This window comes from Oreochromis aureus, linkage group 14 (assembly GCF_013358895.1).
Source record: "Oreochromis aureus strain Israel breed Guangdong linkage group 14, ZZ_aureus, whole genome shotgun sequence".
Taxonomy (NCBI): Eukaryota; Metazoa; Chordata; class Actinopteri; order Cichliformes; family Cichlidae; genus Oreochromis; species Oreochromis aureus.
This window is the reverse complement of record NC_052955.1, coordinates 35,692,166-35,704,726: the sequence shown is the minus strand read 5'-3', so window position 1 is coordinate 35,704,726 and position 12,561 is coordinate 35,692,166. Positions and strand designations below refer to the sequence as shown.

At 43.5% G+C, this 12,561-nt stretch overlaps 1 protein-coding gene across 1 annotated transcript in view; it reads left to right on the top strand.

Annotated features, from left to right (window-relative positions):
* Positions 1 to 394: 394 nt before the first annotated feature.
* lrrc75a (leucine rich repeat containing 75A) overlaps positions 395 to 12,561 on the top strand; it is an 84,733-nt gene continuing 72,566 nt past the window's right edge. Inside the window, exon 1 of the mRNA XM_031744132.2 lies at positions 395 to 1,330. Within this exon, the coding sequence (XP_031599992.1) occupies positions 1,079 to 1,330 (252 nt within the window). The 5' untranslated portion in view covers positions 395 to 1,078. The remainder of the gene's footprint in view (positions 1,331 to 12,561) is intronic.

Sequence of the window (12,561 nt, the reverse complement as noted above, 5' to 3'; positions counted from 1 at the left end):
CACAAAAACTAAATTTAAAAAAATTGTTAGACACAAAATGCTTAAATCAAGGTCCACTATAGGCCGATTTTCCTAGAAGACTACATTTTAAAATCCATGACTCATCTCGACAGATACACCCTGTCCATCTCTGCCTGTGAGCAGTGCAGGTACAAACCGACACATTTTGAATGGAGTCTGGTAGAAAAACCTAGCCGCGGAGACGGAGCGTCTGCGCCGTGAAACTGGACACTTGGCAGTGCTCACACCCTCCCTGCCCTCCTGCCTCTCCTCATCACCCCGCCAGGAGAAAGGAGGACTTGCGGTCACGTGCACTCGTTGCGCGCCCCCGTGCACTCGAACAGAGGGTGCGATACATGATTCGGTCCCGGGGAGGGGACACCTCAGTCCGGCCCCTTCTGTCAAAGCCCGCCGAGCCGCAGCCTGCACACAGCAGGACGAGGCGCGGATGCGACTTCTGTTTCCTGCCTGCCAATGATGGAGAGTGAGGCCGGAAGGAGGACCAGCGCTGCTTTTGTTGCAGGTACAGCAGGACTTCCAGCGGCCAAGGAGGGACAGGGCAGAGCGAGGAGCGCCGCAGACGTAAACACTGCCATGCCCTGCTTCATGCAGCAGCGATCCTCCGCCCGCTGCTCCTCCTCTGCTCCAGGACGGAGCGCTGTGTTCTAGAGGACAGCTCGGGAGGAGGAGGAGAGGGTAAATATTTGGTGCTGAAGTTGGGTCCGGGATAAGAGGCTGTCGCTGAGGCAGACACACTGCTGGGGTTCCCCGGCAGCCTGACTCTGCTGAGTCCGCGCTCTGTGGCCATGCTGCAGGCAGCATCCAAAGACCTGTTCCCTACATGAGCTCCAGCTCCTGTGAGTAACAGCACAAAACTACCAGCGCTCCTTCTCAGCGTATCTGCAGTGTTGTGCTGTACTCTGGGAGCAGGCACACTTTCCACACTTCACAGAGACGTGATGAGCTGCTGACGTTTTACTGAAGCAGGTGTCTGACACGGGAATCAAAGCTGCGTCTGCAAGACTGCTCTGTGGGACCAATCTCTTTGTTGCCACAGTTCACATTAAGAGGCAGCACTATGGGTGCCAAGCAGGCTAAAGGCCAGGAGCCCGCAGGAGCCAGTCCTCAGCACAGTTGGAAGCGGACACCCACCAAGGAGCGGGGAGACATCTTAGCCTCCCTCATGCTGAAGTCAGGGGACAGGCTGAGCCGTAGCGGGACGCCACCGCCACCCTACCAGCGCCGGATTGGCATGATCCAGGAGATGATGCTGATGGCCAAACAGGGCAAGCAGGACGAGGCCACGGAGATGCTGAAGACGCTCCGACAGGTAGCCGCTCAGTTTTCTTTCTTTTCTCGCTTTTTCTTTCTGCACACTTCCTCTGTTCTTTCCTCTCGTGCTGTATTACCTTAAGTTAATGTCAACAGTGATGCTGAAAGAGAAGCCAGGCTCAGACTGACTGCTGATGCTCACTGACTGAAGCCATTCAGAGACTGACTTCCTGCATGCCTGATGAATTGACGCCCTCCCTGCAAGTATGCCTGGCAGTGCCTGACTCTGCTGCATGGGTACAGAGTGGAGAGAGTGCTGTGATTTACAACCTCTCTCAGTCTGGATGCTGCTGTTGCTATAGAGAGAAGAAAAAGCCTAACAACAGCCTGGGAGAATCTGGTGTGGCGAGAAACAAAAGGGAAGCAGGAGAAAGAAAATGCCACCAGTTGATTGGGATGATGTGGAGCGTGGCAGAGAAGGGAAGGGTCTGAGGGTGACAGGGGTAAAATTCTGAGAAACAATCTGTGTGTTTATTACTGTGACAGTAAGGAAACTAAAAAGAGCAGATGAAGACAGTGAGGGAAGAAACTGATTTCGACACACTTCACAGAGCCCATACACTGGCAGTGTTTATAGTTTATCCCCTCGTGACTCAAACTCAGGGAGCAGCACCTGAGGCTTATAGACACACAGCTTCCCCAGATTACTGTTTGGACTTTGGAGATTTTCATCAGAATTGTTCTGTTACTATTTACTGATCAAACCTCTCTGCACCGGTGGCAGATGGCAGTGATAAGCAAATGTTAACACAAAGGCTATTTTTCCACATACATCACTGTAAGACACTAACTTCCACCCATTGTCTTCCACTTATCTAACTCACTGTCACTTATCCCATCTGCCATAGGGCGACAGATTTTTTCGTTTGTATCAGTTAATTAGATAATGGGGGAAAAAAACTGGTAACTGTAGCCTAAAGCATCAGTATAGAAAGAAACCTGTTCACGTAAGACTGGAATGCCAGTGAAATTTTAATAATTTGCACAGATTCAATTTGATTTCAAATAAATTTTGTTTATATAGCACCAAATCACAACATTCACCTAAAGGTGCCTCATATTGTAATGTAAACGCCGTACAATAACAGAGACAACCCCAACAATGAGACAATCCCCTAGGTGAGGGGTGTCCAACTCCAGTCCTCAAGGGCCAGTGTCCTGCAAGTTTTAGATATCACTCTGGGTCAGCACATCTGAATCAAATGATTAGGTGATTACCAGGCCTCTGGAGAACATCAACACATGTTGAGGAGGTAATTTAGCCATTTAAATCAGCTGTGTTGGATCAAGGACACATCTAAAACCTGCAGGACACCAGCACTTGAGGATGGGAGTTGGACACCCCTGCCTTAAGAGAAAGCACTTGACGACAGTGGGAAGGAAAAACTCCATTTTAACAGGAAGAAACCTCCAGCAGAACTAGGTCTAGGAAGGGGCAGCTGTGGAAGAGAGCTACAGATGGCCATGAAGTGAAATAACTGTTATGAATATAAGAAGTGAAGTTGAATTCATCTCAGCTTTTAGGTGACTGATCCTGGGCAAAATGTAAATAAAGCAGAATGCAGTGATTTACAGATCTCCTAAACTCATGTTTCATTCACATTCGAACTCAGAAAACATATCAAATGTTTGACCTGAGAAAGTGAGCCATTTTGAAGGGAAGAACTAAGTTCGTTTTAAATTTGGTGCTTTTAAGCTGCTGGACTTGTCCGATGTTGTCCGATTCTTGTCTGACAGAGGATTGTAGCTACTTGGATCTTCTTTATCATTATTTTCTTTTCATGATGTTCCAATTTTTTCAGCTCGTGATAGGTACTCGTACTGCTCTACTACAAAGCCATGCTGTTATAATAGCTTCAGTATGGAGTTTCACTTTGTGTTGCTGAAATATGAAGGCCTTCCCTGAAAAAGACATCATTGGGATGTGTTGCTCTAAAACAGGGGTGGGGGAACTCCAGGCCTCATGCAGGTTTTAAGTGTTCTTGAGCCAAAACAGCAGATTTAAATGGCTAAATTACCTCCTCAACATGTCTTGAAGCTCTCCAGAGGCCTGGTAATGAACTAATCATTTGATTCAGGTGTGTTGACCCAGGGTGATATCTAAAACCTGCAGGACACCAGCCTGGAGTTGTATACCATTCCAGATGTGCAAGCTACCGTTTTGATAGGCAATAATGCACCCCAGTATCATCAGAGATGCTGATAGCAAGGGCCTCTCCTCTTTAGTTTGGAGGATACGCCATCCATGTTTCCCACAAAGAATTTTAGATTTGGATTGATCTGATCACAGAGCAGTTTTCTACTTTCAGTCCATTTTAAATGAGTTTTGGGTCAGAGAAGACAGCAGTGTTTTTGAAACTTGTTCACACATGGCTTCTTCTCTGCATGACAGAACTTTAACCTGCATGCGTGGGTGTTCAGAGACAGTGATTTCCGGAAGTGTTCCTGATCATGTTTGTCAGTGCTGTCTGAGGGCCTGAAGGCCAAGGACATCCAATACAGGATTGGCCTTGTCCCTTGCTTACAGAGATTCCTCCAGATTCTTTGAGTCTTTTTGATGATGTCATGTACTGGAGATGATGAGATATTCAAAATCTTTGCAAATTTAGAAGTCTGGACAGTAATGTATTAATCTGCAATTGTCTGCACTTCTGAGAATCACTGGCTCTCTCAGATGATCTTTTAATACATTTTCAACTGATTGGTTACAGGAGTAACCAATTTTTTTCCCACAGGAAAAAAGTTCCACAAGTTCCTCCAGCACTTATTCTTTTATTTTGTTATTATTTGTTATTTCTGTTTTCACAATCAGCTATTTCAGCATCGCAAGCTCCAAGTCAGATGCTCGTAAACCTCCTGAAAGCAGAACTGACTGAAACAAAAACTGGTTTAGATTTAGTTTGAAACAGGTAGAAAAATTGACTTCCCCAAATGGTTCCTGTTTCTTGTAGGAATTTCAGACTATTTCCTCTTGAAAGAATGAACTACTTTTAGATGTGTTTTGTTTGGTTTTTTTTTTAGAGATTTTCCACATTAGAAGCAGCTTATATGGCTGCTTCAGGTACCTCTACCTAATGGCAATCAATTTAAACACTGTAACGGCCACTACTATAACTACAAGGTCTCTATCAGCACTTTGTTCTTTCTCATGTTGTCAGTAATAATAATAATAATAACAATAATAATAATAATAAAATTATTATTATTTATGTTATTATTTATAATAATTTATTCATTATTTTATTTATAATAAAATGTATAGCCTAGCTTAGTGATGGAGGATTTAGGCCATTTGTTGTAATGCTGAGTGGTGGAAAGAAAATGTCCAACTAGCACTGAGTAATCAGTAAACCGTAATCTGGGGAAGCTGTGTGTCTATAAGCCTGAGGTGCTGCTCCCTGAGTTTGAGTACCAAATGGGTACTCAGGGATGTTGGAGACTGAAGGATCTGGTCTGTATTTCTTTATCAGCAGGGTGTTCCAGCTTTAGAGGCCAAACGGAGAAGGCTGAAAACAAACTGGGTTGCCTTACATTTGCATTAACATAATAGAGATAATAACAGTTTTTCATGTTGGGTCATGAAGGCATAATTGGTGGAGTTCCAGTAATATAATGATGATATTTGGTTTCATGTTGCGGAGGGCCTGTGCTCTGTCGGAACAGTACGTGACGGACAGAAACAGGATGAATTGGAAAAAGACAATTACTATGAATAAAGGGAAGCAGGAGGAGAGAAAAAAGAAAGACTACCAGCTACAGCAGAGGCCAGACAAGAAGTGGTGGTGAGTGATTTCAGAGACAGTGAAAGACAGCACTTAAAGGGAAAAATGACAGAGAGCGAGAGAGAGAGAGAAGGGAAAAGGAAACAAGGAGAGATGAAAGTGAAGCACTGATTTTAAAGAGTGTGTTGGTTACCAGCGTCTCCTTATTGTTGCTTGGAAACAATGGCGATAAACTGGCGAGCTTGAATCAAGTAGACATTGATTAATGAAGCAGGAGCTCTGTTAGGAGATAATGAGGAGGCCTTCTTCTCAATCACTGCTCTTCAATTAACTCACAACCAAAAACTGGCATCTCTCTACACCGTTCGCCCCTGGGCTGCCTCACAGCTGATCGCTTAACTGTAAGAAAGAGCGCCGGAGGAAAGCTTTACTGGCGCTAAATTTATCTGGCAGGGCTCCTTCAGGTGTTTCCACTCAGCTGCATGGGATTTATTTGACGCCATCACATGTGACCAGGGTTTCTGTCAGATTGTGAAAGCAGTAGCATTGCGGTTGCCTCTAATGTCCGAAGATGCCAGTCAGCTGCTGAAAGCCTGTGGAGCTTAATGCAGGGAGTAAGTCTGGTTCACCAAACTCTGTTTCATCACAAACATGCGATAAAAGAATGGCACCTGCCTTGTGAGGAGGTGTCCCATAGTGAGATCTGAATTGTGGCAGTGGTGTTAGAAAACACAAATGAAGTCCCCTGTGGCAAGAGTTTGAAGCATTAAAAATCCAATCCAATCCTTATCGTTGTGGATAAGGTTAGACTCTGACATGTGCTGCTAAAATGATTTTATTAGAAATGTGATGAGGGCTGAACAGAAAAATGGCAAAAATGATTAAAACAGACCAAATCCACATCAACGAGAAAAGAATATTAAGATGTTTCAACTCTGTGTATGACAATGAAAGAGTGGGAAGAAGAAAAAGGAAGGATGTAAAAACACAGGAAAACCTTCAAAATAACCAGAGGAAGTGAACTGTAAAGGACACCAAGACAAAGACCGTGACTTCATGTTACAGCAGCATGATTTGTGTCCAGAGCCTCCAAAGACTCACCGTTTTCCCAGAACTGCAGAAGTTCCCTGTGGAGTTTTGTCCTGTTTTGATAAAGCACATCATAAAAGAGTGGATCTGTCTCCACTGTTGTTCGCTCAGCCATCTTTTATTTTTGTCTAATCAGCACTTGAGGGGCAGTGTCTCAACGTGGTACCATTTGATTGAATGATTCATATTGTCCTCTTTGAATCACCGTGGGTTGAGTACTGCCGGCAGTGCTAATCAGCAAATTCAAGATCGGTCGTGCACCATTTCAATAGAGACAATGACATGGCGGTCAAAACGTCATGAAAAAAGCCCCAACAGTTACATTAGCTGCCCCTTGTTTTATAGACAGAAAAACAAGAAAAAAATAAAACTCTTTCCCTCATAATTGTCACAATAAACTAGCCAGTTAACCTGTTTATTAGAAGAACAGAGTAGAACAGACTTGTATTAATAAAATATAAAATAAATCTAAATAAAAAAAATTAAAAAAAGAAAAAGATATATTCATGGGAGAAATATTTTTTTAACGTCTGCATACATATAATAGTAAAAACTATCTGTCTACCAATATATGATCAGCATATACACTATATAACTTTTATGCATAGACTGAATATAAAAGATGGCCGTGGTAATGTGGTAAAGTGTGTGAATCTTGCATTCTTTTAAATGGCCAGCAGGGGGGGGACTCCTCTGGTTGTATGCATGTCTATGAGAAAATGGTCATCAACTTCCTCAGTGATGGGTTTATGGGCTCCATCGCTACCTTAGAGTTTTCTTCAATAACAGCATGATCTACATTTTATAAACGATGGTCCTCATTAGAGTCCAGAAAGACAATACATCAGGACTTGATTTATGGTCAGCCTATGTTGTAATTAACAAGTTGATACTGTACATTCATACATGCTAGGTTAATGCTGCCTGTCTGGGCCCTGAACACTGTCTTAAAAGAGAATCTTGGTCTCAAGAGTTTCATTTCCTGGGTAAATAAAGGTTCTGATTCTTAGCATTTGTTTCAATGTCTCACTATGCACCTCCCTGAGTATTCCTCAGAAGCATGTATCTCATTCTGCCAATCCTGATTGGGTGGTGATTGCAACAATCACATTGGGCAGAGCCACCCAACCTTTAAATAGCTTGCACTGTTACATAGTCGTTGTTCAAAAACCTATTCTCGTTTCAGGGCATATATCTCAAGCTAGCTAGCTTCTTAGCTAGCCTAAGAAGCTAGCTAGTTTCATAGGCTAGCTAGCTTAACTGTCCACAGACAGAAGTGTTCGCTATTTCCCGTTGCCGGACGGTAGCTAACTAACGGTCTCCAACAACTGCTAGCGCACCAAGCTGGCCTGTCGGGAACAGATCCCTTGTTGCCCTCAGCCAAAACTGCGGCTGATGGTGGCGACAGGGAGGGAGTCATGGAAGCCGAACCACAGGCTGGCACCATGTTAGTAATAAATAAATACCCACATAGCAAAATTGGTATGGCCCGGATCTGGCCCACACGATGTGCTTACACATGGCCCACACACCGCAAAGAATGACGGCCCTTTGGTGGCCCAGATCTGGTTTGCCAGATGTGGCCAACACATGGGCCAGCACAAGGCCAGTTTCAGACACGCTGCTGGCCCTGTGATGGCCCAGAACAGTTTCAGCTCTGGCCCCAGATGTCAGCCTAATGTGTACCTTAATCAAGCCATGTAATAACAACATGTGTCAGAACATAATAGTGCAAAAGTAACATGACAAAACTCTGTTCAGACACTGAATCTTATATAATGGTTTTATGCTCTCCCGGATTACTCAAAGTGCTCCATACAACATTCACCCAATCACACACTTCCTCTAAACTGAGTGCTTCCTAACTACATTCATACACATTCACACTCTTGACATGCAGACTGGAAGAGCTAGGGATCGAACCACTAACCTTCCGATCAGTAGGTGACCTGCTGTACCTCCTGAGCTACAGCCACCCACTGGCAAAGATGAGTAAACCATCACTAGGTTTTGGATAAAGTGTACACTCACAAACCTGTCAAACCTGCATTTGAAGCGTTGGCTACCATAGCAGTATAGTATTGCAACATGGCATTTGGGTCTTCTACCTAAAATAGGAAAATAGGAACATAAAAAGTGCCATCATTGCCAGCTTGATGCCCATATCTGGTTGACATACACCCTGCCATGACACCGGTCAGTCAGAAGTGCCAGCTTGATGCCAGATCCAGGCCAGACCTATTTTCTATGAGCCTGGGCCACATAACCTAAACCACAATCGAGCCAGATATGGCATGCCATCACATAGACAGTGCCATCTAGGCCAGGCCTGGCCCATATCTGGATGACATAAGTCTTATCATCCCAGAAGTCAGCCAGCAGTGCCGGCTTGATACCGGATCCGGGCCAGACCTGCTTGCTATGTGGGTAAAATAATCCACAGTGTCTGTATAGGTTCTCAGTCATCCAGGTTATTGTAGTCTAAGGAGCTTGGAAAGAAAAGCGTCTGGACTTCTTTGAGTTGCTTAAGACGTTTCACCTCTCATCCGAGAAGCTTCTTCAATTCTAACGTCAAATAGTGGAGAGTCCCAGATTTGAGTCCTAGGGGAGTGTCCCCCAAGAGGGTCATGAACCCCCTGTTGATACTCTACCTAATCACACGAGCCAAGGTGTGAAAACAGGTGTGGGTCACAATCAGCCAAGGTTTTGGGTGAACCCACTGTGAAACCTAGCCCCACCCTATCATGTGATTTCCTGAGGTCAAATGGCCCAGGATGTGAATGGGCATTAACGTGTCTGGGAAAGGATCTCAAAACTGGATTATGGATGGCAGACGATTGGTGTCGTAAGCCACCGCCTCTGTTCAAAGATGGTCGTTTACAGTGGACATAGATGGCTTATTTCACCCCTCTTTCAAACCATATCTTCTCTGTCCAAAATGTGAACAGTGGCATCCTCGAAAGAGTGACCTTTGTCAGCCGAGTCTTGTCCCGCCGAGGTGGCTCTTCATCGACAGTGACAATCGACAGTGATTGCTCCACATGTCATTTCGTGTTTGTGCAAGGCTGTTAAATATGGCATTTATTTTCTTGTTCTTTACCAAATGTGAGCCCCCGGTCTAGATTCTCTTACAAAAATAATAAAATGGAGGCCTGTCTCGTCAGAGGTGGCGCACTCTCTTTGGTCAGGATGTGATTTTTGATGAAGGTCAACATCTGCTTCATATATGGCTCCATCTGCTTCTGTTGCCATTCCCTTTTATTTAGCAAAGAGCTGCACTTGATCCATTGTGTTTTCCGTGTCTCTCTTCAGCTCCACCTTTGTTCATGTTCAGCCGGGTTCCAACCACTGCTTTGATGTTGACCGATCCTAATTAGTGTGGGCTTTGCTTTCACTAGAACTGTTCTCAGTATGCATGTGTGTGAGTGGCTATGCAATTGACACACAGAGGCCAAGATATTAGACTATGCATTTTTATGCTTTGTCATGTATATTTCATAAGAGGGTAACGTTAATAATGTAATACCTTTCTGGAATGAATATAAATGAACACACACGATAACGATGATAGTGATTATTATTATTTATGTTTTTTCTATAATGATTGTTGTTATTATTAGCTAATGTAAAAAAAATTTCTTTCTTCTCTCGAGCTGGTAACTAATAGAAGTATCGCACACACATACAGTTTCTCCTATCACATGCTAAACGTTCCTGGTTATTACCACATCCTAATGAGTTATCCAACTAACTTTGGTTTTTTATTTTTCTGTAAGTGCGCTGTTTGTTCCTGTCTTGTTCTTTTTTCCCCTGTTCTATTGTTAGTGTGGTATTGAAACATGATATTAGGCTCTTGGAGACACTTGGAAGAATTCTAGAAATATAATCAGTGTCCTAAACTAAGCACAAATTGATACTTTTGTTTCCATATAATCAAGGGTTCAGGGGGTTGGGACGCTCATCTTGTAACCAGAAGGTTGCCGATTCGATCCCCAGCTCTGTCTGTCCTGGTCGTTGTGTCCTTGTGTCCCTGTGGCAAGACACTTCACCCTACCGCCTACTGGTGTTGGCCAGAGGGGCCGATGGCGCGATATGGCAGCCTTGCTTCTGTCAGTCTTCCCCAGGGCAGCTGTGGCTACAACTGTAGCTTGCCTCCACCAGTGTGTGAATGTGAGAGTGAATGAATAGTAGAATTGTAAAGCGCTTTCAGTGTCTAGAAAAGCGCTATATAAATGCAATCCATTATTATTAAATCCATTACTACTGGTAACAAGTTCTGCTGACAGATTTTTTTTCTTCCAGTCACTTGTTAGCGTACTTCACAGATCAGACCTCATCGTTAGTCCAGAGGTTTGTAAGCCAGAAGTCAGACATTGTGGAAAGGTTTAACACTAGCCAATTATTTTCAGGCTACTGTTGCTGACCACTGGGCCTGAAGCTCAGGCGCATGATTGCATGTTCTCAGTGGGAAACACTGGTCATTGCTAGCGCATATAACATACACCTGTTGATGAACTAATCATAGGTTTCTCTCATGTGGTGTGTTGCTATTAATGCCACCGTTATCTGAAAACACAGCAGCTGATTAATGTCCCTGTGTGTGTGTGTGTGTGTGTGTGTGTGTGTGTGTGTGTGTGTGTGTGTGTGTGTGTGTGTGTGTGTGTGTGTGTGTGTGTGTGTGTGTCAGTCGAAGCTGCTGTCATTATTTTCGGCCACTCCTACGCAGAACAATAAGCAGCATGGAAACCTCAGTGAGTCATAGCTTTCTCTAGGAGACTGAGCATCCATCAGTCTCGCTCTTCCTTTTTCTCTCATTTCTAAAGGTCTGTCCTGATGCCACTCAGCTGGCAATAAGTCTAAGTATATTAGACGGTTTTTGCCATGTGGTTACTGCAATTTTTTTTTTTTTAGTAACTATGCACTGTGTGCACAATTATTAAAGTAAGAGTAATAAAACAACTCAAAATTTACATATAAACATTTCTGACATGTCAAAAAAACCATCAGTGACCAATATAGCTACCCTCACAAGCCTTCCATTCATGGAGTCTGTCAGTTTCTTGATGTGTTGATGATCAACTTTTTGTGCAGCAGCAACCACAGCCTCCCAGACATTGTTCAGAGAGGTGTACTGTTTTCCTTTACTGTAAATCTCCTGTTTAAGCAGGGCCCACAGGTTCTCAATAGGGTTTAGGTCAGATGAGGAATGTGGCCATGTCATTATTTTTTCATCCTTAAGGCCTTTACTGGCTAGCCATGCAGAGGAGTACTTCGATGCATGCGATGGAGCATTGTCCTGCATAAAAATCATAGTCTTCTTGAAAGATGCAGACTTTTTCCTGCACCACTGCTTGAAGAAAACTGGGAGTAAGTTTGATTTTGAGGCCATCTTCAACCCGAAAAGGTCCAACTAGCTCATCTTTAATAACATCAGCTCATACCAGTCCCCCACCTCCACCTTGCTGGCGTCTGAGTCAAAGTGGAGCTCTGTGTCTTTTACTAATCTAGCCATGGGCTCAGCCATCTGGTCCATCAAGAGTCACTCTCATCTCATCAGTCCATAAAACCTTTGAAAAATCTGTCTTCAGATATTTCTTGGCCCAGTCTTGATGTTTCAACTTGTGTGTTTTGTTCAGTGGTGGTTGGGTTTCAGCCTTCCTTACCTTGGCCATGTCTCTAAGCACTGAACACCTTGTACTTCTGGACACCCCGGGTAGGTTGCAGTTCTGGAATATAGCAGCACTGTAGGATAATGGGTTCCTGGTAGCTTCACTTTTGATTCTTCTCAAACCATTTTGCCTGCATAGAAATTATGCACACCTTTATATAGAGTGTTGATCTTCCGAGGCCGCACCCTCACTCATTACACAAATACACATCACCTGATATGCTTAAATCCAATAATGACTCAAGTTTATACAGCTTGAAGTTGGAAAATTTGCATAAAAATTATGATATGGCCAAAATACTCACTTGCCTAATAATTGTGCACACAGTGTATTGATTCAACCACAACAGAATCAACTTTTGGAGATTTACTGATCTGGATGATTGAGCATGCATCAAGAAATATTTTGTGACATTTTTTATTAAAGCGCAGCCTATGCTTGAAAGTGTGATATTAGATAAATTAGTTGATCTGATGATGGAGCTTGAGGAGAAGTTGCAGCACAGCTAAAAATGAGCACTCAAGCAGAAAAAAACTAGGGCTCACTCATGGTCTGCAAAGGGTAAATGCAGAATATTTTGGTGTTCCACCATTTTCTGCTTTGACAGGATCAAGCAGGAAATAAATGTAGTATTTTAGAACTGCAGTTATGTATTTGGGAGCTGGACCAGACTTTTACAGAACAAATTTGTCTCTCATACTCTTGTTGTACTTGTGTTTTAGCCTTTTAATTTTGTTCCCAAACAAATC